The following is a 27,845-nucleotide window of genomic DNA, read 5'->3' as shown; positions in this document are numbered from 1 at the left end:
AATACATAGCATCCTAAGAGACTACTACAAGCAACTCTATGCCAATAAAATGGACAACCTGGAAGAAATGGACAAATTCTTAGAAAGGCATAACCTTCCAAGACTGAACCAGGAAGAAAAAGAAAATATGAACAGACCAATCACAAGTAATGAAATTGAAACTGTGATTAAAAATCTTCCAACAAACAAAAGTCCAGGACCCGATGGCTTCACAGGTGAATTCTATCAAACATTTAGAGAAGAGCTAACACCCATCCTTCTCAAACTCTTCCAAGAAATTACAGAGGAAGGAACACTCCCAAAGTCATTCTATGAGGCCACCATCACCCTGATACTAAAACCAGACAAAGATACTACAAAAAAGGAAAATTACAGACCAATATCACTGATGAATATAGATGCAAACATCCTCAACAAAATATTAGCAAACAGAATCCAACAACACATTACAAGGATCATACACTATGATCAAGTGGGATTTATCCCAGGGATGCAAGGATTCTTCAATATACACAAATCAATCAAGGTGATAAACCATATTAACAAATTGAAGAAAAAATACCATATCATCATCTCAATAGATGCAGAAAAAGTTTTTGACAAAATTCAACACCTATTTTTGATAAAAACTCTCCAGAAAGTGGGCATAGAGGGAACATACCTCAACATAATAAAGGACATATATGACAAACCCACAGCAAACATCATTCTCAATGGTGAAAAACTGAAAGCATTTCCTCTAAGATCAGGAATAAGACAAGGATGTGCACTCTCACCACTATTATTCAACATAGCTTTGGAAGTCCTAGCCCTGGCAATCAGAGAAGAAACAGAAATAAAAGGAATACAAATTGGAAAAGAAGAAGTAAAACTGTCACTGTTTGCAGATGACATGATACTATACATAGAGAATCCTAAAGATGCCACCAGAAGACTACTAGAGCTAATCAATGAATTTGGTAAAGTTGCAGGATACAAAATTAATGCACAGAAATGCCTTACATTTCTATACACTAATGATGAAAAATCTGAAAGAGAAAGTAAGGAAACACTCCCATTTACCACTGCAACAAAAAGAATAAAATACCTAGGAATATACCTACCTAGGGAGACGAAAGACCTGTATGCAGAAAACTATAAGACAGATGGAGAGATATACCATGTTCTCGGACTGGAAGAATAAACATTGTGAAAATGACTATACTACCCCAAGCAATCTACAGATTCAATGCAATCCCTATCAAATTACCAATGACATTTTTTACAGAACTAGAACAAAAAATCTTGAAATTTGTATGGAGACACAAAAGACCCAGACTAGCCAAAGCAGTCTTGAGGGAAAAAAAATGGAGCTGGAGGAATGAGATTCCCTAATTTCAGACTATACTACAAAGCTACAGTAATCAAGACAATATGGTACTGGCACAAAAACAGAGATATAGATCAACTGAACAGGATAGAAAGCCCAGAGATAAACCCACACACCTATAGTCAACTAATCTATGACAAAGGAGACAAGCATATACAATGGAGAAAAGACAGTCTCTTCAATAAGTGGTGCTGGGAAAACTGGACAGCTACATGTAAAAGAATGAAATTAGAACACTCCCTAACACCACCATACACAAAAATAAACTCAAAATGGATTAGAGACCTAAATGTAAGACTGGACACTATAAAACTCTTAGAGGAAAATATAGGAAGAACCTTCTTTGACATAAATCACAGCAAGATCTTTTTTGATCCACCTCCTAGAGTAACGGAAATAAAAACAAAAATAAACAAATGGGACCTAATGAAGCTATCTTTGGCAAAGCAAAGGAAATGACAAACAAGACGAAAAGACAACCCTCAGGATGGGAGAAAATATTTGCAAACGAATCAACGGACAAGGGATTAATCTCCAAAATATATAAACAGCTCATGAAGCTCAATATCAAAAAAACAAAAAACCCAATCCAAAAATGGGCAGAAGACCTAAGCAGACATTTCTCCAAAGAAGATATACACATGGCCAAGAAGCACGTGAGAAGCTGCTCAACATCACTAATTATTAGAGAAATGCAAGTCAAAACTACAATGAGGTATCACCTCACACCAGTTAGAATGGGCATCATCAGAAAAATCTATAAACAACAAATGCTGGAGAGGGTGTGGAGAAAAGGGAACCCTCTTGCACTATTGGTGGGAATGTAAATTGATACAGCCACTATGCAGAACAGTATGGAGCATCCTTAAAAATCAAAAAATAGAATTACCATATGACCCAGAAACCCCACTACTGGGCATATACCCAGAGAAAACCATAGTTCAAAAAGACATATGCACCCCAATGTTCATTGCAGCACTATTTACAATAGCCAGGTCATGGAAGCAACCTAAATGCCCATTGACAAACGAATGGATAAAAAGATGTGGTACGTATATACAATGGAATATTACTCAGCCATAAAAAGGAATGAAATTAGGTCATTTGTAGAGATGTGGAGGAATCTAGAGTCTGTCATACAGAGTGAAGTAAGTCAGAAAGAGAAAAACAAATATTGTATATTAACACATATACGTGGAACCTAGAAAATGGTACAGATGAACCGGTTTGCAGGGCAGAAATTGAGACACAGATGTAGAGAACCAACGTATGGACACCAAGAGGGAAAGCGGCCGGGGGGTGGTGGTGGTGCTGTGGTGAATTGGGAGATTAGGATTGACATGTATACACTGATGTGTATAAAATGGATAACTAATAGGAACCTGTTGTATAAAACAATAAAATTCAAAACTCATACACACACACACACACACACAACCTCTAACAACAAAAATTTAGAAGTGTGGAGTGTGGAGAATCATTTCCTCTTCGCCTTGACTACCTTTAGTGTGCTTTATGGTAAAAATGGTCTGCAAAGAGATAGATGAGTATAATAGGATACGGGAGGTATATATGGCTATCATTGAAGTGAAATATCTAGTCTGAAATTAGAATATTTCTGCCCATTTAACCAAGTAGTCCTCATTTAATTATAATGTGTGTCTCTTCTGGCTGATGATGTAGTCTTCCAAACTAGCCATCTATTAGAAAGTACCTTTTTTTCTTCTGGAAGGCACTTGCCTACAAGTCTACCTGCTACAATGTTGCTTTTTAGAAAAGTTTCAACTTAAAAGAAATTTCCCTGATAGGCAGATTTAACACCCTACATCTATCTCCATCTTCGAATTACATTATTATACTGAGATCCTTTTGTCTGCATGTCACTGAACATCTAAAGGACTGTGTCATCCTTCTACCTACTAGTGCTTAGCAGAAATGAGGGCATATACCAGGTCCTTAATAAAAATGTGTTGATTTAGGGGCCAAATAAATGAATTAATGGTGGTTTACTTGGTGAACATCTACATATCATGCTTTAATATTCAAATGTTTCCACCTCTAAGAATTCTTTGTGTCACCTCTGTACTTTGTACTTATTGCCATTGCTATGTTTTCATACTATATTGCAATTACTGTATGCTGGCATGATAAGTAACTGAATAGGGTAACTGGAATTAAGGTAAATTTGTAGCTGTAAGAATGGTGCCAAGGGATTCTCACGATCCCCCATGAGAGGCACAAAAATAAGAGAAAAGTAACTTCGTAAGGCAAAGGTGACTTGTTAAAAATACTAATGATAGGCAATTTAATTTCGCTTCCTTCTATTCTTTCTATACAAACTCTCTGTTTTATCTAAACTGGACCAACATGACTTCAACTTTTTTACACTCTTCCTTTGGTCATACTTTCTCCACATTGTAATGCTCTCTCCTCTTACCTCTGCACATGCAAACTCTTCTGTCCTTTCCAGTACAAGATCCAATCTTATCTCTTCAGAAAAGTCTCTTCTGACTATTCAAAATGCACTCCTGAATTCTTCTAAGTCATATAACAAACGTCTATTTTTGTAAGGATGTGCTTTAGCTTTCAAACTATAGATTAAGTTCCTTAAAGAAAAATACTGTCCCTCACACTTTTTTTTTTTTAAAACCTCTCCGAAAACAACCAGAGGTAGGCCCTCAAACTGGTAGCATGAAAGTTCAAGGTAAAGGTAGAATGCACATGTACTTCCAGCTCCCAAATTCCTTCTCACTAAGATAGCCATATATTTCCCAGTGAGAAAGAAAAGTTCATCAAGGACATGACTGTCTCCAAAGACAGGGATTTAGGTAGCATTTAAGACATGAACAGTTTGCTCTGAATCTTTTTAAAGGATTTGCCTTAAGAGAGTTTCAGTTAACATTTTCTTTAGGTGCCTTTCAGGTTTATGACATTGGGAAAGTCTCAATAGCCACTTAAGAAGATTTTAGAAGTAGTAGAAGGCTTTAAGTTTTTATTTGGAGAACACTAAGATAGCTACTTTTAAAACAATGGTACATAAAAGAAAATACAACTAGATATACTTCCCCCAAAGCTAGCTAAGATTGTATAACTAGAAAAATAAACATACTTTGTTAGACTCTACTGCTACTAAAAACAAAAAGTAGACAGGTTGGGCCAGCTGTTTAAAAATGAGTGCTTTTACAGTAATAAATGTTGACAGCCCAAATAAAAAAAGAATGCATTACTGAGATATCATCAACTGTGGGCTGTCAGTACAAGGCAGCTCCACCCAGTCTAAGCTTGTCAAAAAGTGTTACTGTAATCCATGAAGAAGTCTCCACCTCAGGCAAAGGAAGGAAAAATGGGAGGGCTGGCTCTGAACAGGTGTGTTGAATTGTAATGCCAATGTTGAGTCATAAATCTCTTTACATTAGCTTCACAAATGACAAATTATTAACTTCTACTCTGAGGTGTCAAGCATGAATGAACAGATCCATCAGCAGGCACTTTAAGAGCAACAAATGTAAATAAACAGGGTGTGGATATAATTTTTTAACAGTGAGCATTATTCCATGCTCAAGAGTAGACAGTTATGACAAACTTTTTTACTCTACTCAAGTGAATATGATATTTGGGAATCTGTGAGTGTCTGACCTACTCTTCAGGTCAGTCCACTCACTCTACCTAATCTTGATAAGAGTACTACTTCTGTTTATCCCATGAATCTTTAATGTAAATGTAATTCAGCTTTACAAGGGATGATGATGTATGAAAAGCACGTAAGTATGTATTCTGGTTTTGACACAGCTGTGTGACTCTGGGCAAATTATTTAACTTCTATAAGCCTCACTTTCCTCCTCAATAAAACGGGGATAATAAGTATCCCATAAGATTACCATGAAAGCTAAAAGACAGTATTTAGAGAAAGTAACTAGCATAATGCTTGGCACTAGCAGACACTCAAACACATGCTTGTTCCATTCTTTAAGGTACTTCAACTGACATCCTTTCTTCCCTAAGAGGTAGAAGTTTGGAATTTAATACAGAGTAATAAACTGCTCAGGATTAAAGCTCACGAAGGCAGAGCTGGAATCTTTTCCACTCTACGTCAGTCCCCAGTAGTGTCCAGCAAGTTCTGAGCTCAAGAATAAACAAGATTGCCAGCCCGCAGCAATCTCTCCATTCCCTGCACTCAAAAGTACCAAACATCCATGTGTATTGTGTTGTCCTTTAAAAAAAAATTATTATAGTAAGATATGTGTAGAATACAATTTACTATTTTAACTATACAACTTAGTGGCATTAATTACATTCACAATGTTGTGCAAACCATCACCACTATCTATTTCCATAACTTTCTCATCACCCTAAACAGAAACTCTATACCCATTAAGCAATAACTCCCCAACCCACCCCATACCTCCAGTTCCTGGGCTCTAATCTATGTTCTGTTCTTATGAATTTGCCTATTCAAGACATATTAGTGGAATCATAAAATTTGTTCTTTTGTGTCTGGCAGTTTTCATTTCAAGGTTTACAAGGTTCATCCATGTTGCAGCATATATTAAATCTTTATTATGACTGAATAATAATCCATTGCATGCATATACCACCTTTTGTTTATCCATTCATCTGTTATTAGACATTTGGATTGTTTACACCTTTAGGCTATTGTGAATAATGCTGCAATGGACATTCGTGTACAAGTTCTGAGTCCCTGTTTTTGATTCCTAGAAATGGATTTCTGGGTAATGTGATAATTCTGTTTAACTTTCTGAAGAACTGCCAAACTGTTTTCCATATACCATTTTACATTCTAACCAGCAATGTACAAGGGTTCTAATTCTCCACATCCTTGTCAACACATGCTATTTTCCATTCTTTTAGATTAAAGCCATCCTAGTGGATGTGAGATGGTATCTTATTGTGGTTTTGATTTGCATTTCTCTAATGACTAATGATGTTGAGCATCTTTTCCTGTGCTTGTTGGCCATTTGTGTATCGTCTTTGGAGAAATGTCTATTCAAGTCCTTTGCCCATTTTGAATTGTGCTGTTTGGCTTTTTTGTTGTTAAGTTGTGCGAATTCTTTATATGTTCTGGATATTAAATCCTATTATATATGATTTATAAGTATTTTCTTCTATTCCGTAGGTTGTCTTTTCACTCTCTTGATAGTGTTCTTTGATGCACAAAAGTTTTAAATTTTTATGAACTCCAAACTTATCTATTTTTTCTTTTGTTTTCTGTGCTTTTTCATGTCATATTCAAGAAACCATTACCAAATCCAAAGTCATGGTGATCTCCCCCTACGTTTTATTCTAAGAGTTTTATAGTTTTAGGTCTTAAATTTAGGTCTTTGATCCATTTTGAGCTAATTTTTGTATATGCTGTTAGGTAAGGGTTCAACTTCATTCTTTTGCATTTAGGTATCCAGCTTTCCCAGAACCATTTGTTGAAGAGACTGTTCCTTCCCTATTCAATGGTCTTGGTGCCCTTGGTAAAAAACATTTGACCATACATATGAGGGAATATTTCTGGGTTCTCTTTTCTGTTCTGTAGGTCCACATATCTATCCTGATGCTAGTGCCACACTGTTCTGATACTGTAGGTTTGTAGTGAGTTTTGAAATCAAGATTGTTTCAGTGATTTTGGGTTTCCTGAAATTCTGTATGAATTTTAGAATGGGTTTTTCTGTTTCTGCAAAAATCACCTTTGGGATTTTGATAAGGATTGCACTGTATCTGTAGATCACTTTGGAAAGTGTTGTTATCTAAACAACATTAAGTCTTCCAATTCCATGATCAGGGGAGGTATTTCCATTTATCTAGGCCTTCTTAATTTCTTCCAGCAATATTTTTAGTTTTCAGAATACAGGGCATGGGCCTCCTTGGTTAAGCTTATTTCTAAGTATTTCATTATTCTTAATGTTATTGTAAATGGAATTCTTTTCTAAATTTCCTTTTCAGATTCTTCATTGTTAGTATAAATACAATTGATTTTTAATTTTATACCCTGCAACTTTGTCAGATCTGTTTATTAGCTCTAACAGTGTGTGTGTATAATCTTTAGGGTTTTCTATATATTAGATCATGTCATCTGTGAACAGAGATAATTTTACTTCTTTCCAATCTGAATGCCTCCTATTTATTTTTCTTGCCTAACTGCTCTATATAGAACTTCCACTACTGAATAGCAGCGGTGAAAGTAAACATAGTTGTTTTGTTCCTGATCTTAGGGGAAAAGCTTTCCAGTGTTTAACAATTGGGTATGAATGTCAGCTGTGGTTTCTCAAATATGGCCTTTATTATGTTGAGGAAGTTCCCTTCTGTAACTATTGTTTTGTTTGTTTTTATCATGAAATGGTGTTTGATTTTGTCAAATACTTTTTCCTCATCAAATGAGTCTCATTAATACCAGATTTACAGATTATGTTGTATAATAGTACGAACACACAATATTTGTGGGCATATTCCCAGTCCAGTCTTCATGTTAATTTGTGTACCTCATAACTCACTGGCAAAGAAACAGACTTTAATTCCTTTAAAATAGTGAACTTAATGATACTGGCCCATGTGTAAAACATCAATTTTAGGAAAATTTCTAAGATCTTAATTTTTAGATAACAAAAATAAGCCATAATATATATATATATTTTTTTGCGGTACGCGGACCCCTCACCGCTGTGGCCCCTCCTGCTGTGGAGCACAGGCTCCGGATGCACAGGCCCAGTGCCCATGGCCCAAGGGCCCAGCTGCTCCGCGGCATGCGGGATCCTCCCGGACCGGGGCACGAACCCGCATCACCCGCATCGGCAGGCAGACTCCCAACCATTGCACCACCAGGGAAGCCCAGCCATAATATTTAATTAGTACTAGTAATAGTTTATTATCTTTACCTTTTAACTAAAAGGTAATTGATATTGTTTACAATATTTCACCAAAGTTATTTATATCCAGTTTGATGACTCCTAGTTTCAGCTGTAGGGTAGCTTTCATATCCCATTTTTTTCTTTATTTCTAATAACTTAGAAAATTCCAATTAGAGATTATTAAGAATATAATCTAAAGCTTGTTGGCTTTTTCAGTTGTATCTGAATATTTGGATCAAATAAGGACTCAAATTATAAAGACACTTCTCATACAGGGCTACTTTTTTTTTTTTGGCCACACAGAGAGACATGTGGGGTCTTAGTTCCTCAACCAGAGATCGAACCCACGCTCCCCTGCAGTGGAAGTGCGGAGTCTTAACCACTGGACCACCAGGAAAGTCCTCATACAGGGCTACTTTAAGCTATATCAGACTTAAGTCAATGAGTTTATCACACTCAAGAGACAAAGACTTGACCGTTTAACCTTGGGAGATAGTGGTAAGTAGATTCCTAATTCATTTTTTGGGTGCTCTTGCTCTAAAAAGTATTTCTTCTTGAAGCCTGAAGGGATTGGAAACATCCTCTATTATATATAATCAATTTCTTTTACTGAGGAATGAAGAAGATTATCAAGTTTTTGGAAAGAATCAAACTCTTGATAATTAAAGCCATGTGCACCACAGTTCATTTTTTCCTAAGAAATCTTGAAATTTTATTCTCAAAATTAAAAACTATGGTATTTTTAGCCCTGAAAAACAGGGTTAGGATGCTCAAGAATATATTACTGAGATATAAAATTTGAACAAGGCCCTTGCATTTTTACCTTTATTATTAGAGTCATAAAAAGTTTTTATCACATGCCTCATTACAAAAACTTATGCTCATACCTTTCCCTTAGGGAAGAGGACTGCAAACTTTATTGTGCAGTAGAATCAACTGGGGGGCTTGTTAAAACAGATTACTGGGTCCCACCCTCATAATTCTGATTCAGCAGGTCTGGGGCTGGGGCCTGAAAAATTGCATTTCTAACAAGTTCCCAGGTGACACTCTGAGATCTGACTTAGATAACCAGTATACTTGTCTGAGAAGGAACGTCTTAGACTCCTTTTGCATTATTTAAACGGTTTACCAGAAAGATGTCTACTTGAAGCTGCCGAAGATATTAGCAATTTTCATTATTTTCTTCAATACCATATCAAGATTTGAGGGGAATATTATTAATTACTAGCTATTCATTTCAGTAAAGCAGTGTTTAGATTGACTTTCAGGTGCAATCCTTTTCATCTGAATAGTCATAATCTTTCTTGCTGAACATATAGTTTGTTTTCTTTTTTAAACCAGCTTGATTGAGATATAATGCATTCATAACACACAATTCACATGGTTAAGGTGTACAAGTCAATCAATGGTTTAAAGCGTACATGTCATAGATATATGCAACCATCACCATAGTCAAATTTAGAACATATTCATCACCTCTAAAAGGAACCACACAAACCTCTGGCTATCACCCTCCTATCTTCCAAAACCACTTACTCCCCACACCCAACTGTAAGCAAGCACAATTCTACTTTCTGTTTCTATAGAGTTTCCTATTCTGGACTTATTATATGAGTCCAGAACCATATAATATGTGGTCTTCTGTGATGAGCTCATTCACTTAGCATAATGTTTTCAAAATTTATCTGATATTGTAGCATGTATCAGAATTTCATTCCTTTTTATGGCTGAATAATATTCCATTGTATGTATATACCACATTTGCTAACTCATTCATACCTTGATGAATATTTGGGTTGTTTCTATCTTTTGGCTACAGTAATGTTGCTATAAACATTCATGTACAAATTTTTGTATGGACATATCTTTTCACTCCTCTTAGGTATATAACTAGAAATGAAACTGCTGGATCATATGGTAACTATGTTCAATCAATTGAGAAAGTGCCAGACTATTTTCCAAAGCAGTTTCACCATCTTATATTCCCACCAGCAGTCTACAAGGGTTCAACTTTCTCCATATCCTCACCAACACTTGTTATCTAACTTTTTGATTCTAGCCACTGTAGTTGGTGTGAAGTGGTATCTCACTGTGGTTTTGATTTGCATGTGCCTGATTACCAATGATATGGAACATCTTTTCATGTGCTTATTGGTCATTTGCTTATTTTCCTTGGAGAAATGTCTATTCAGATCCTTTGCACAATTTTTAATGGGAGTAATTTACCTTTTTATTATTGAGTTGTAAGTGGTCTTTATATATTCTAGATACAAGTCCCTTATCAAATATATGATTTGCAAAGATTTTCTCCCAATCTGTGGGTTGTTTTTGCACTTTCTGGATGGTGCTCTTTGAAGTAATTTTGTCATCAGTACTGATTCTACCTTATCTTTTAAAATCTAACTCAGAACTTGCAAAATAATCATTAAGTTAAAACTTCTCTGGTAATATACATTTCTCATTGATGAACAGAATGAAGAGATGATTCTACCTCATATATATATACGTATAACAATATGCCAAGAACCGATTCTCACTTCGCACACAGTAGTGGTTTTATCTAACCGAAAAGCAAGATAGTGAGCACAGTGTGGTCACTACTCTTCCACAGACCATCCTATTGCCATTGCATGCCATCCAACAGTGCCATTTGATGAAGTACTTCCCTAGGAACTTATTCTCCTGTCTTGTTTGAGCATTTTTTTTTTTTTCTATTGTTAACTTTGTAGTAGCTGGATTTACAAGTTTCTTGTCAGGAGTAATATTTGAATCCATTTTTACCTCAAAGAGTCCAATTTGTAAGCAATTTCTCCTGGTTTGGTTACTTCTCTGACTTAAGCAATAAAATTTAAAAAATTGTTTTAGTGGTAAGTATTCTTTTTTCTCTTGCTCTGAAAAAATCTATTGATTTAACCGAGAGGTAGGTCATTGGGCTTTACTTACAAATGAAACAAAAACTTTGAAGACCTCATGGTTTTATGAAAAATTTTATAACAGAAACAGTGGCACTAAGGGTAAATAGATTGCTTTTCCTATATAATCAATTTTCATATATTTACTTCTCAGTCAAAATTTTCTTTTATAGAAGCTAGTGTGAAATCATTAAAATCAGAGTCAGCTGCCTTGGCATTTCCTATACTAGCACTATAGTTCTCTGAATTATGTTTACACTGATGTTGAAGTAGTTCCAACTATCTGTACTGATTTACAGTATTTATTATAGTATTTTCATCACTGTTTTTATGCTTCAATGAACCACATGTAAGCCACGATCAATTCTGGTGAACTAAGAATATAACTAATTTACCAAGGAAAAATGAATGTAAACTTAAGAATAACACATGAATGACATGAAAGTTCAGAAGCCAAATCAACTGCCCCAGTTAAGTGAGTATTTGTCAAGACTAAGCAACCAATGCAATTCTTGTTGTACATGAGGAGTCTAATAAATTGTAAAAGATACAGTGAATGAAATAGGATTTGGAGAGATACCATAATTTATTTTACATTTCAAAATGTGAAATAAAAGTGAACAAAACTGATTATGTTGCTTGTTCACACCTAACTGCTTGGAATCCTTGATAGATAGCTGAGTATACCAATAGTCTAGGAAACACACTGAAAAACACTGCCTTAGAGATTAGAACTATACCTGATATATAGGAGGAACTTGAAGAATGACTACAATTATTATCTTATTTCTTACCTGTACTACCTGCCTCATAGCTTGCACTGGCAGAATGCAAGAGCCCTTCTGTGCTCCATGTCAAATTGCTTATATAGCATGTCTAGCTCACCCTAGCTGGGTGCTCCTGGGGCTTCATCAACTTGGAACTGCTGGGTTGTAAGTCCAAGGACCCTGTCTGTCTTGCTTACAACTGTGTTACTGGTGCCCTACATCTGGTGCCTAGAAAAAGACCAATAAATATTTATGAAATGAATATATACAAGCAAGATGAGCGAAAACATCATCTTCTGTGATCTGGGCCTAACTATGGAGAAAAATCATTGGATGAAGGACCCTTTTAAAACATTTAGGGACTTCCCTGATGGTCCAGTGGGTAAGACTCCACGCTCTCAATGCAGGGGGTCCAGGTTTGATCCCTGGTTGGGGAGCTAGATCCCACATGCATGCCGCAACTAAGAGTCTGCATGCCACAACTAAACGTGCCACAATGAAGAGCCCACGTGCTGCAAGTAAGACCCAGAGCAGCCAAAATGAATGAATGAATAAATATTTTTTTGAAATTAAAAAAAATTTATGCACCCAACATAGGAGCATCTAAATATATAAAATGAATATTAACAGACCTAAAGGAAGAAATAGATAGCAACACAATAATAGTGAGGACTTTAATACACCCCTTTCATAATGGATGGATCATCCAGACAAGAAACCAATAAGGAAACACTGGAGTTAAACAACATGTTAGACAAGATGGAGTTAACAGACATATATAGAACACTCCATCCACAAGCAAAAGAATACACATTCTTCCTAAGTGCACATGAAATGTTCTCCAGGATGGATTATATATTAGGTCACAAAACAAGTCTTAACAAATTTAAGAAGAGTTAAATCGTATCAAGCATCTTTTCCAATCAAAGTAATGAAACTAGAAATCAATTACAAGGAGAAAACTGGAAAATTCACAAATATATAAAGATTAAACAACATGCTAATGAACAACAAATGGGTCAAAGAAGAAATTGAAAGAGGAATCAAAAAAGTACCTTGAGACAAATGAAAAGAAATACAACATAACAAAACTTATGGGATGCAGCAAAAGCAGTTCTAAGAGGGAATTTCATAGCGACAAATGCCTACATCAAGAAACAAGAAAGGTTGTTGGAAAACAACCTAACTATATCTCAGGAAACTAGAAAAAGAAGAACAAAGTTGTTCTACTAACAAAGTTAGTAGAGGGAAGAAAAATAACAAAAATCAGAGTGGAAAGAAATGAAAGAGAATAAAAAGACCACAGAAAAGATCAATGAAATAAGAACTGGTTTTTTGGAAAGATAAACAAAATTGACAAACCTGCAGCTAGACTCACCAAGAAAAAAAGACAGGAGTCAAAATCAGAAAGAGTATACATTACAACTGATACCACTGAAATACAAAGGATCATAAGAGACTACTATGAACAAGTATACACCAACATATTAGATCACCTAGAAGAAATGGATAAATGTATAGACACATACATAATGTATAGACTGAATCATGAAGAAACAGGAAATCTGAAAAGATCGATTTAAGGAGATTAAATCAGTAATCAAAAAATCTCTCAACAAACAAAAGTCCAGGACCAGATGGCTTCACAGGTGAATTCTACCAACATTTAAAGAATTATTAATTCCAATCCTTCTCAAACTCCTCCAAAATATAGAAGAGTAGGAAACACTGCCAAATGCATTTTATAAGGCCAGCATCACTCTGATACCAAAACTGGACAAGGGCACCACAGGACTGGAAAATTACAGGCCAATATTCCTGATGAACATAGATGCAAAAATCCTCAACAAAATATTTCCAAACTGAATTCAATGACACATTAAAAGGATATTACATCATGATCAAGTGGGATTTATTCCAGGGATGCAAGAGTGGATTAATATACGCAAATAACTCAATGTGATATATACCACATTAACAAAACAAAGGATAAAAAACATATGATCATCTCAATAGATGCAGAAGAAGCACTTGACAAAACTCAACATCCATTTGTGATAAAAACTCTCAACAAAGTGGGTATTGAGGGAATGTACCTCAACAAACTAAAGGCCATTTATGACAAGCCCATAGCCAACATCATACTCAACTGTGAAAAGCTAAAAGCTTTTCTTCTAAGATAAGGAACAAGACAAGGATGTTCTTTTCTTTTCATTTTTATTCAGTGTAGTATCAGAAGTCCTAGCTAGAGCAATCAGGCAAGAAAAAACAAATAAAAGCCATCAAAATTAGAAAGGAAGAAGTAAAACTGTCACTATTTGCAGATGTCATGATATTATATATAGAAAACCCTAAAGGTGCCACCAAAAAGCCGTTTTAGAACTAATAAATAAATTCAGTAAAGTTGCAGGATACAAAATCAACATACAAAAATCTGTTATGTTTCTACATGCTAACAACAAACTATCAGAAAGAGAAATTAAGAAAACAATCCAATGTACGACTGCATCAAAAAGAATGAAATACCTAGGAATAAAAATGTTCATACTACCCAAAGTTATCTACAGATCCAATGCAATCTCTATCAAAATTCTGAGGACATTTTTCACAAAAATAGAACAAAGAATCCTAAAATTTGTATAAAACCATAAAAGATTCTGAATACTCAAGCAATCTTAAGAAGAAGAAGAAAAAAAAAAAGCCAACAACAAAGATGGAGGCATCAGGCTTCCTTGATTTCAAACTATATTACAAGGCTATAGTAGTCAAAACAGTATGGTATTGGCATAAAAACAGACACATAGATCAATGGAACAGAATAGAAAGGCCAGAAATAAACCCATGTATAAACTGTCAATTATTTTACGACAAAGGAGCCAAGAATATACAAGGGGGAAAGAACAGTATCTTCCAAAAATGGTGTTGGGAAAACTGTACAGCTACATGCAAAAGAAAGAAACTTGGCCACTATCTTACACCATACACAAAAATCAGCTAAAATTGAATTCAAGACTTGAATTAAGATCTGAAAGCATAAAACTCCTAGTAGAAAACATAGGTAGTAAGCTCCTTATCATCAGTCTTGGCAATGATTTTTTGGATCTGACACCAAAAGCAAAGGCAATAAAAGCGAAAATATACACACAGAAGAGTACATCAAATTAAAAGGCTGTTGCACAGCAAAGGGAACCATCAACAAAATGAAAAGGCAAGCTACCGAATGGGAGAAAATATTTGCAAATCATGTATCTGATAAGGGATTAATATTCAATATATAAATAACTCATACAACTCAATAGCAAAAGAAACAAACAATCTGATTAAAAAATGGGCAGGGATTCTGAATAGACATTTTCCCGAAGAACATATACAGGTGGCCAACAGGTACATGGAAAGGTACTCAACATTACTAATTATCAGGAAAATGCAAATTAAAACCATGAAATATCACCTCACACCTGTTAGAATGGCTATTATCAAGAAGACAAAAAATAACAAGTGTTGACGAGGATGTGGAGAAAAGGGAACCTTTCTGCACTGTTGGTAGAAATGTAAATTGGTGCAGCCACTATGGAAAACAGTATAGAGCTTCCTCAGAAAAATTAAAAATGGAACTACCATATGATCCAGAGATTCCACTTCTGGGTACTTATCTGAAGGAAACAAAAACACTAACTTGAAAAGATATATGCACCTTCATGTTCACTGCAGTATGATTTATAACATCTCAGACATATAAGCAACCTAAATGTCCATCAGTGAATAAACGGATAAAGAAAATGTGGTGTGTGTGTGTGTGTGTGTGTGTGTGTAATGGAATCTTATTCATTCATAGAAAAGAAGAAAGTCTTGCCATTTCTGACAACATGATGGACCGTTGAGAACATTATGCTAAGTGAAATAAGTCAGAGAAAAATACCACATAATCTTACTTATATGTGGAATCTAAAAAAAAAAAGAAAATCAAGCTCATAGATACAGAGAAAAGATTGATGGTTGGCAGAGATCAGAGTGAGTGGGCTGGAGTGGCTGGCTGATTGAGAGGTGGGTAAAATGGATGAAGTTAGTTGAAAGGTACAGACTTCCTGTTATAAAATAATTAAGTCATGGGGGTGTAATGGACAGCATGGTGACTGCAGTTAATAATACTGTTTTGTATATTTGAAAGTTGCTAAGAGTAGATCTTAAAAATTCTCTTCACAAGAAAAAATTATAACTATGTGTGGTGATGGATGTTAACCAGACTTATTGTGGTGATCATTTTGTAATATATACAAATATCAGATCATTAACTTTGTAAACCTGGAACTAATACAATGTTATATGTCAATGATATCTCAAAAACAAAAAACAAAAAAAAAAAACAACCACCCTTTTGTGAGCAGAAAGCAACCAACTACAGAAAGCCGTCTATGGTATTCTCAACTACCCATTTAGTGCTCGAATCATTAACAGTTAACTCAATTAGCTCTTCTTCCTTAAAGTTACTTCTGGGTATTAGATCTTCTCTGACTTTTACACTTTCAGTGCAATTCTGATGTTTAAAAATACTAACTTTTGTTTTTGTTTTTAATCTCACATATAGATTTATACATAGCTATATCAGGGAAAACTCTCCTAACAAAACTATTGATACTATTCTTGCTAGCTTCAGGAAGTAGTCCAGATATATTTTTAAAGAAGCCTAATAGTGAAAGATCCTTTTAAAGGTTGGTCTGTTGTATATGTTTTGCTTTAGTTTTTGCACAGATATTGTTTTTATTCTCTATCTTGTGATGACTTACTCCTGTTTTAAAGAAAACATCAACAGAAGCCAGAATCTGTATCCTGTTTATCACTGTTAGTTCTGGAAAGAGAATGGGTATGACAATGGTGAGATTTTAAACAGATGAAAGGAAAAGGAGTTCAGTGCTTCAAACAGTAAGATAAAGACAAAACTTAGGACAAAAAAGTTACACATTCCATGGGGCAAACACAAAGCCAACAATTTCCTTTGGCGACACAAAAAGCTGCCTTGAGCCAATAAACCTACCCTCCCTGTGCTGTGGCAGTACTGTTTTTAAGTCTCAAATCAGAATCCTAAAAAGGCCCCTCTGGCATATGCTGCCCATGTTCCACTAGTATATTCTTACCATTACCAAAGAAATGAGAATGCTGTTCCTGACCTTGAAATCTGCCCTGATCTCCAACATTTGGGTTTTGACAATTACAGAGATATTGCTTAGATACAAATTAATCAGAGTGGTTAGGCTGGAAAGGGGTAATTCTTGCACCTACGATAGAGGATTCTAAGTAAATTAGTGTTGAATGGATGAACGAACAAATGAATGAAACCACAAATAGATCAAGAGCTAAGTATAATAAACTCTTGATAATCAGAGGTTTTGAGATTATTCACGGCTAAAAAAACTAGTGCATATGAAAAAACTGACTCCATTTACATGTTAGAAAGCATCTATTGTTTGGAACCAAGCTGTAATCAAAAACAGATGCTAAAATGTGGCCACTGTCATATAGTGATATTTGCTTTTCTCCTCATCCCTTCTTTGCAAATAGCCCCTCACTAGAGCAAAGCACCTCTCTGTCCCCAGGACCTAGCCCAGTGCTATATTCTTCATAGATGCTCAGTAAACACTTATAAAACCAAACTAATACCATTAATAAAAATGTCTATGAATAAATCTATATGGAGATAGTTCTGTCAAAACAGAGGCTCATACATAATTTATACTTCCTGGTTAGAGACAGAACAATTAGCGATATAAAGGTTAGCCCATTCTGAGCCATTGAAGAATGACTCAGAGTATGACTATGCTTTGGGCTTGGTGTTATTTAATAAAAGCTTTATGTAATATAGGAATCTCTGGTTGCACTAATACAATGGTATCATTAAAATGATGGACGTAACTGAATCAAAGATGAGTTTAAATAAATTCAGGCCTAGGAAGCCATCCTTCAAACGTGTTCACAATTTAATTTTAACTGTATGCTTAAGTCTTATTTGAAATTTTTTATAAAGTAAAGCCAAATTCACAATTACAAGGGACAGTGTTTCTTATCACTTACTCAGCAGATACCAAATCATGATCTGTGCATAGTCTAAAAGAAGTTTTTAAACTTAGAAAAGCTTTTCTTAGGAACTCTACTTATGACCTGAAAGATAACTTTCATAAGACACTCTAAAAACAAAAACAAAGAGAAATCTTTTATCTCTTGCAGTTAAATTTCAATAAAAAAATTTCAATTGTACGGAGTCTTAGATTTTTCCTGTAACCCTCATATTAAGTTTTGTGCTCAGTATTAAATGAATTAAAGTCAATTTCCTTACCAATGAATTATGAGGAACACAAATTAAAATGAAAGAATGAACTGGGAATATGCATGCAAATATTGTGCATTCATATTATTATACAGCATAATCTGTAAATCGAGTACTAATGAGAATCAAGATTTAAATGGCTGAAGAATGTGTTTAGTGAATTATTGTCAATCAATGCCTCTATTCCAGGATAAATGTAATCTTGAATGGCAACACACCTATTATTACAAATTCCTAACTAAGTACAGTACTTCATTATTTCAAAATGTCAGTGTCAATTTATAAAGTAACAGATAAACACCATTCTACCATATACCCGATTACCTTTCCCTCAGAGTAAATGAAACACTACTAAGAAAAATTACAAACAACATTTTTATAGCAATAAAAGGAATCTACTGAGTATTAAAACTCTAGGTATAGTGCTCAGAATTTTCATATTTGTTAATGTGGATACATCAGGTTTTATATCATTGTAATCAAGTATTATTTTTTCAAGTCACATTATTTCATGTAAATTCTTTCAACTATTCATTTATTCAATCACTTACAAACATTTTTTGAGTGCCTACGTTGTCCTAGGTACACTGTTAGAAGACAGAGTTACAAACATGAATACGATACAACCCTTGCTCTTTAACTCACAGTCTAGTAGAAGACAGAGACAAGTAAATAAAGTTAAATACAACAGTACAAGGTTAAATGGAAATTGTTTATGTTTTTCCCATTTGTAATAGCTAAAGAGTATTGTATTGAAAACACTCATTATACGCAGAAACTTTTCATCATTGCTCAGAAATCAAACTCTCCTTTATTTGTTCTATGTAAATCTTTCTTTAAAAATTAAAAACAAAGAGAAAATTAAAAAGAATAATTTGATGGATATACGAACTTAGCATCTCAAATTAATAAATGATAAGATTTGTTTCATATTTTATCTTGAGACTGTTTTCCAAATCCAGAAATTTCTTGACTGATAAAGCACTAATAATTACTTGAGATTATTATAGATCCTACTAGCTGTGTGACCCTTGGGTAAATTAACTTAAACTTTTTGATCCTCAGTTTTCTCATCTGAAAAGTAGAGATGACAATACCAATCTGTGTTGGATTATGTTCCATTTGCCCCTCAGTATCCATGCTCTACCTAGGCTTTTTGCCCAGGGGGGTTCACTTGCCTGCCTTTCAGTTTCTAGTTGGGTTAGGTCAATAGGAGGTACTAGCAGGAGATCAGAGTATAAAAGGAAAGGGAAGCTATTCCTTAGTTTCTTCCTTACCAGTTCACCAAGGGTTGGCTATATCTCTCTAATAGAAGCGATCCTCTTCATATACCACCTTCTCCTAGGCCTTTAGGCCTAAGGGTAGTAATGGCTTCCTTTAGCCCTAGAGTGTACTATCCATTGTTGACTCCCATAAACTCTGCCCATATCTTCATAAATAGTTCCCTTATTAAACTCTTTTCAAACAACCCAGTTTGAAAGTGTCATCTGTTTCCAGCCAGAACTCTGACTCATATGCAGCCTCAAGGGATTGTTTTGAGGATCACATGAGATGATAAATGTAAAGTGCTTTGCATAGTGCCTAGTACATTACAGATATTCAGTAAGTGTTGACTACTATTGTCATTATGAATATTGCTGTTATTATTGTTCTATTTGAGGTTCCATGCTCATCTCATCTATACCATGTAAATATGTTCGGGAGACTGCTAAATTCAGAATTCTGGTGATCTTTTTACTAATTCTCACAGTGCTTCAAAAAAATGTTCAAGTGTAAAATGTGTTTATTGCTAATCAATCTCAATACTTAAAAAGAGTAAGAGGACCTTAAAAGTGAGTGAAAAACCCATATAATAGATTGGATTTCCTGAACTGTAGTTTCTTCTGTAAACATGTTTCAGAATTCGTTTCCTGTAAATTGACCTCCTGCCATCAAATCTAGCAAAGTATAAATGTCCATAAAGTTAAACAAATTGTTGGGTCTTGGGTCATGAAAAGAATGGACTGAAAGGTAAATTCAGTGGCATAAAAACCCTTCGTTCATGTGGAAACACATCTTCATCAATGCCTTATTTATCCATCATGACATAGGCAAGCATCACCATTTGACAAATTATCTCAACAAAATCCTATTAAAGGTCTACTTAACATTTCACCTTACCTCATCCTTTATATCTTCCTGTTGCTGGGCCGTGAAGATCTCCATTGCAGCCATGAGTCTCATCATTAACTCATCCACTGTTGTGTTACCTAGCAACACATGGAGATAGCCAAACTTCACATTAAAGTCATTATAAAATGGAAAGTCATTCTAGAATTAATCAGTAAGGAATAACTACAGTCTAAAAAAATTACAGACTGGCATGCTAATAAAAACTTTCATGTTTTCACTGAAAAGTTTCATATTTTCAGAAAGAGAACAAAGCAGTATACTGGCAATTGAAATTTCAGAATACTTAGATTTGAGGGAACAGTCTCTTACTTAATAAGAAGGACTTTCAGCACTACAAGAAGAATATCCAAGTCATGAGGATCAAAGTATCTTTCAAGTTAGGAAAACATATCTACTTAATAACGCTAGCAACAACTACCATTTGTTTATATGCCAAACAAATTACATTAAGTGATTAGGTTTATAGATATAAAATCTCATTTAATTTGTACAATTCTATGAAGGTGTTATTATGATTTTGATTGTAATGAGAAGGAAAATGAGGCTTAGAGAGCTCAAGTAACCTGACTAACCAACGTCAAGTTGGTTAAGTTACAGGGTCAGGATTTGAAACCATATGAGTCTGACTCAGAAGCCTGTCTCCTTTGCCATCTTAGCATACTGTTTACTTAGAATTATCTCCTATCACTAAAAATTCTTTGGTGAAACAAGCAGTAATTCAATTTCGGAAAAAAAAAAATTTTTTCTTTTCCCAACTGATATTTTTCCCTTTCAGCTGCTTTCAAATGACTATGCTATAATCTTTATGGAGAAGGTATTGTAATATTTGATTTTCTTGAATGCTATTTTATTCCCTGTCCAAGTTTGTAACAAACATATAGCAAATATATGCCATTTCTTGCATGCATTAAGTTCTGTTATTTGCTTTGGATGCATCTACAAGAGAGAAGGAAACTCATGAAGATACATAAAGATATAGCAATTTTTCTCTTCTTTCAAACCTACAGGCAAAAGAGCCTGTCTTCTCCAGGGCCTGAGAAGGTGTCTTCTTGTCCCGTTAATGGAATGGCCACCAACGAGACAACAAATAGTAAGCATCCTTGCTTGTATTCTTCCAGAGTAGGGTTTGACTAACATAATCTTTCAATGGTCCTTTCCCAGTTTCCCTTATGACCACTGGCAACATGCAGTTAGGGAGCAGCTGCGGTCCTTAGCCAAAGAAATAATCTAATTTGCTCACATCAGCACTACTCTCTCAATAAATGAGCTAGAGAACAAGTATTATCTTGGTGTGATATCATGTTACCAAGAAAGCAGAACTGGTTTTGTAGTCAGAGTTCTAACCCTAGTTCTGCTACTTATAACTACATGATCTGGTACCTAGAAATTGCCTAGCACATGACAAGGGCTTAATAAATATTCACTTAGTAAACAAATGAATAAGAGAAGAGGGAGTGACTCTAGCTCTCTAACGATCAATTTCCTTATCTGCAAAATGAAGATAACACTACCTCTGTAGGGTTCTTAGAAGGATCAGAGATAATGTAAAGTGCCTGGTACATAGCACACACACAATCACTGACAGTTATTATTAACAGATATAACAAATGGCAAAAAGTTTAATAAGAGAAACTTCAACGTAGATTTTGTTACCAGGCAAATCTTTGGGTTTCCATTTCTTATTTGTAAACTGTAGTGACTAACAACGAGTATGGGGCATGAATACTTTGTAGAGGGTACTAGAATCATCAATGGGGAAATAGTATAATTTTACAGGTACTACACACTGGTCATTAATTTTCAGGCTTAAAGTCACTGCTTATCAACTATGCTTCAGCCCTAACTATACAGGCTCATTGCCAAACCGTACTTGAAGGTATTTTATACCTAAGCCCTTAATGATCCAAGATGGAGAAAGGTTCCATTTAATGCAGTTCAGGGAAAATTTATTTTTTATAGCCTATTGCAACAGAACCTCTTTATACTCTTAAAAACTATTGAGATCCCTGAAGAATTTTTATGTGGGTTATGGTTACCAACATTTACTGTGTTAGAAATTAAAACTGAAATTTCTAAAACATATTTATCAATTCATTTAAAAGTAACAATAATAAACCCATAATTTGGGGCTTCCCTGGTGGTGCAGTGGTTGAGAATCTGCCTGCTAATGCAGGGGACACGGGTTTGAGCCCTGGTCTGGGAGGATCCCATATGCCACGGAGTGGCTAGGCCCGTGAGCCACAACTACTGAGCCTGCGCATCTGGAGCCTGTGCTCTGCAACAAGAGAGGCCACGATAGTGAGAGGCCTGCGCACCGCGATGAAGAGTGGCCCCCGCTTGCCACAACTAGAGAAAGCCCTCGCACAGAAACGAAGACCCAACACAGCAAAAATAAATAAATAAATTACTAACATCAAAAAAAAACATCAAACAAAAATCAACATCAAAAAAAAAACATCAAACAAAAAAAACACATCAACATCAAAAAAACCCCCATAATTTGTTAATATAAATATCACATTTATGAAAAATAACTATATGTTCCAAAAGAAAAAGTTCAGTGAGAAGAATGTAATTTTTTTTAACATTTTTGCAAATTTCTTTAATGTCTGGTTTAATAAAATGCAACTGGATTCTCATATCTATATCTACATTAAACCAGCTATAATGTGTTATCTTGGTTGAAATTTATGAAGCAATTATGGCCTCACACAGATATATAGTTGGAAAAAGGAGGAGTATTTTAATAGATAATTGTAGATATTTTTCTTTAATACACCCAAACTGACAAGTGGAATTTTTTTCAAGGTTAGGTATGTGAGGAATTTGAAACCGTTATCAATGAACTTATTGTACTTTGTTATATTAAAATCCACTGGTCTATTTTGCCCTTTGAATGGATCTTTTACTCATGCATGAGTTTATAACATTATGCATTGGTCATTTGGAAAATATTGGTTCACGGAGTCATGCATTTCTTCTGAATGTTGACACATCTTATTTTATGATATCAAAAAAATCACATTTATTATCATCACCATTGACATCACCAGAAAAGTATTTAAGCTGTCAATCTTAAATGGAGGATATAACTTTTTGCTTAAAAACTCAAATTTTATCATTGGCAACAAATGTTGTCAGTTCTTTTTCTTGAAGTAACAGACTCACTTTGTTCATCCTGGAGAAATGTCTGCCCATTGCATCACACAAACTATAAAGATGGTTAAAAATTAATAAAATAATAATTTAAAAAAATGCACATACATGGAGGTGAAAAATATGACTACCAGTACAGTTCTGTGTCATGGCCTTGATTTGTGCTAAGATGCCAGCAGTTTTACACAGCACTGATTTTGCGCCACTTAGTACAAATGTCAATACAGTAAAAAAAAAGCAAAAAAAGAGTCTATCAAAAATAGACCTTGTAGATTCCCTGAAAGGATCTAGGGGACCTCTAGGGCCCATGGACCATGCTTTGAGAACCACTACTGACTGTAATATTGCTGGAAATATTACAGCAAACAGGAATGAAATATTAATTAATATGAAATTAATTAATATGATTAATTAATATGAAAACAGGAATGAAATATTATCTTCATTATCTATTTACTCTATGCATTTTATTCCCGCAGCAGGTCTTCTTTAACATTGTTTGTGAAAGTGAATGCTCTAGCTATAGAGAAACATAAAATACCAGAGGTTTTGTTTTGAGTTTTAAAGGCACTTGAATTTATACCCCTTCCTCCATTACATTATCTGCTACAGAACTTGTGACTCAAATAGGGGCAGAAATTAAGTATCTCAGACACAAGCTTTAGCTTGGAGCATCTGAAACATCCTTTTCCCTGTGGCATAGAAAAGATACTGTTTTCAATGCAAGCTTTGCCATGTATAAAGGAATTTTTTATACTAATACTTAGGATACATTAGTAACATAAAAAATATCACTCATTTTTTTGGTAAAGAATGTGTGCACTGTGATTAAATTGACAGGCATCCTATAGCTTCACACCTCAGGGTTGCATTCTAGACATGGATTCACACAAATGAGGAGAAACGACTGCCACTGTGAACTATTCAATTCACAATATCCAGTCACTGGTTTTTCCAGATAACTAAAGATAAGGATTTCCTTCAACCAATCAACATTACAGCAAGAAATATATGTGTGTGTGTGTGTGTGTGTGTGTGTGTGTGTGTGTGTGTATGAATGAAATATCATATTTGATGACTGATTATGGCTTAATTTCTAGTTTAGAAAATTTAGCAATTCTGAATATTTAACATGATTATCCTATGTCCCAAGGGCTGTGCAGTTTTATTAAGATGTTTATGTTGGATTTTCATGAAGCATATTTCATAGCACCTATACTATTTTTTTTTTTTTTTTGCGGTACGCGGGCCTCTCACTGTCGCGGCCTCTCCCATTGCGGAGCACAGGCTCCGGACGCGCAGGCCCAGGGGCCACGGCCCATGGGCCCAGCCGCTCCGTGGCACGCGGGATCCTCCCAGACCGGGGCACGAACGCGCGCCCCCTGCATCGGCGGGCGGACTCCCAACCACTACGCCACCAGGGAAGCCCGCACCTATACTTTTTGAAGATATTCTTTTTCCGGGTGTTCTATATTTTAAAATGCAAAGATATTCACCAATACAGAGAATTACTTTCAGCTTTGATGGTAAATATTACAAGGTTATCACATACATAAGGAGACACTCTACTTCCCTTATGATATGTACTTTACCTTGTATCACATTTAACACTTCATTAGATGATCGCTTTCCCATAATAATCAGAAAAAGTGGAAACTGATCTGTTTTTTGAGTCCGAATGGTTTGTGCAACAACGCTGCCAAAGTGTCTATTGCACATTGTCAGAAATCTAAAATGAGACAAAATCCAAAGTTAGTTTCATTTCAGAGTTTAATAAATTTATCACTACGCTAAGAAAAAAGTCATTGTGTTTTATTAGCTATATTAAAATTAGACAGTCTGATATCAATATGTAAAATATTACTGTATTAAGTTTTCAACTACATCATAAATGGTATAGAAATGATTATCCTACAGAAAAGCAGGCCACACACCCTATATTACCCTAAACTATGAGAAAAACAAACGAAATGAATTTTAAGAGGAAAATTTTCTTAAAGGGGACAAGTATCGGGTGGTAAAAGTTAAATTAACCGGCATCATCCTAGTCTAAACAGGATCTAGCAACATTTTCACAAGTCCTTAGAATCAAGAATTGTACTTTAGAATTGTGTTTTCTCCAGTAGTAGGAGGTCTTCTAGTTTCATACTTGGTATGGGATAAAAATAATAATTCTAAGCTTTTGACCAAAAAAAGCTCAGAGATATTAGCATACTGAAGTCTAGCATTAGTATTCTTAACACGATCTGGAATAAATGAAAAAACTGATAAAGCTTTTCTCTTCTATTAGAGGACTGTTTGAAATTAGCATTTCTTTCAAGAGAAAAGGGTAGCTTATGATATGTTTTCAGATCTGATGGTAAAAAGTAAATGTCATAATAATAATGAATTATGAAAGACCAAATGCAAATATAGAATGCTTTAATAAGATCCAATTTAATAAAGTCTGTAAAAATAATGGACTTTTAATAACACAGGTCACAAAAGGCAAAACAGTGGAAATTCTGGGGACTAGCCACTGGTACTGGCTTATTAATTCTTAATTATGTTCATGAAAGGCAACTTAAATCGTGTGTTTTCTTATGCCTTATGATAATATTTTAGGTAACAACTCCTCTGAAATGTATGTTCTAGCTGATGAGCAAAGTCTTGTCATCACATGCATTAGAAGGTAAATCTATTTGAAAAGACAAACGGCATTAAAATGTCATGTGCTCAGATTCATTTGATATCCATATTCAAAACAGAATCAAACCTCTTAATTTTTAAAGCCAGTATATTTCTTGTCCATAGAAATTCATCCCAGAAGTTTAGGCTGAATCCTCCACAAAACCTGTGCGGTGACTACACACAGGGCCACTAGAACTGTTGGCAAGAGTGTCAAGACAAGTTAGCACCACTGCAATAAGTTCATTGGGAGGCAGGTTCATATACACATTTACAGCAGCAATAACCGGACCCCATGGCAATCTGAAATGACAAGGCCTTTAAAAAACCAATTGTTGGCCATGAAATATCAGTGCCCCCATGAAAATTCAGATCTTCACATTCCACAACTATTATGGGATAAAAGGTGCTCAAGCAGCCTAAGTCTCCATACCAAATTTCACACCCATATAGCTTTAATTCATCAATGGAGATGTGTAGATCAGGGGACTAGAAAGTTAGGATCTCATTTTTCTTTCTGCTTCTTACTAAAATATTTGAAGTCAGTCTTGACCCTGATCTGATCATTGGCAACCTCTAAAATTAAAGATGTCAAAAAACAGTTGGAATGCCATTTCCTACAAAAGGGAGAAAATAAGTCCTTGTTGCTTTCACATCAATGGATTAAGTGGATATCACACAGTAGATGGCCATCACAGCACTAGCCTCACAAGTGATATTAAATACTAGCCAAAGAGGAGACCCCCAAAAAAGGAAGGAAGGAAAGAAGTCAGGAAGGAAGGAAGAAAAGAAGGGAGGCAAGCAGGCAGGTTGGCTTAGTGGTTTTAAGAATTTGATTTCAAGACAATTTTGTCTGGCAACTGTGTACATCCCAAATCCCCTTTCTGTGAAAATGAGCTAGAAGAGAAAATAATTATGAAAATGTAGGTATCTTATTTGGTTTAAATTAATATATAACATAAATTTCAAAACTACACGAAACATATTCAAGGGAGGTACAGCTTTCAACATCACACTAACCATTAAGCCATTCAATTACTATAAAAAACACAGTGATCAGTTTTCTACCAGGTATTAGCAAATCATTCTAATATTTTAGAAGCAGTTGAGAAATATAAAGGGATCACACAGCCGGCTGATGTTTTCTAGTGGCCTTAACTAACAATCTGTTCTAATCGAAGAGAGACTTTGTTAAAAGTTTAATTAATTTGATTAATCTCCTATGATCATGTTTACTTTGAGATTTTCAAATTGCAATCATCGACAGCCTGTAGGGCCAATGGACAGCCCCAAATTAAAAAATTCCTACTTGTCAGTTCCTTCCATTATAATTTACAAGAACTTCACAACACAAATATCAAATCTTTCTCATGGCTGGGAGGTTCTGCTTCTTCCTCTCAAGATCATTCACAACACAAAGTTACCATTCGCAGCACACTACCAGCAGCAAAAATCCAGTTCAAAACATTAGAGCAAAATCAAACATGGGAAAAACAAGTTGTTTTAAGAGAACAAATGTGGTTCTCATATTTGTGGTATTTCTTCCTTGTGAAGATATAAAAGTGTGCCAGTGCATCTAGTGGCAGCATCAAACTTGTCAATCGAACTGCATATGGTGTTCATCAGAGTCAG

General features: G+C 35.0%; 1 protein-coding gene across 8 annotated transcripts in view; it reads right to left on the bottom strand.

The window, feature by feature from the left end:
- The window catches only part of FAF1 (Fas associated factor 1), a 487,383-nt gene that overhangs the window by 69,324 nt on the left and 390,214 nt on the right, over positions 1-27,845 (bottom strand). For all 8 annotated transcript variants that reach the window (XM_089922958.1, XM_089923008.1, XM_089922966.1 and 5 more), the window contains 2 exons: positions 25,139-25,275; positions 20,379-20,467 (listed from right to left, as the gene is read on the bottom strand). In XM_089922958.1, coding sequence (XP_089779084.1) covers positions 20,379-20,467; positions 25,139-25,275 — 226 coding nt within the window. The remainder of the gene's footprint in view (positions 1-20,378; positions 20,468-25,138; positions 25,276-27,845) is intronic.

This window comes from Delphinapterus leucas, chromosome 1, assembly GCF_059928025.1.
Source record: "Delphinapterus leucas isolate spDelLeu-1000000601 "Yukka" chromosome 1, BTC_Dleu_Yukka2, whole genome shotgun sequence".
Classification (NCBI taxonomy): domain Eukaryota; kingdom Metazoa; phylum Chordata; class Mammalia; order Artiodactyla; family Monodontidae; genus Delphinapterus; species Delphinapterus leucas.
This window is presented reverse-complemented; position numbering and strand designations above follow the sequence as displayed.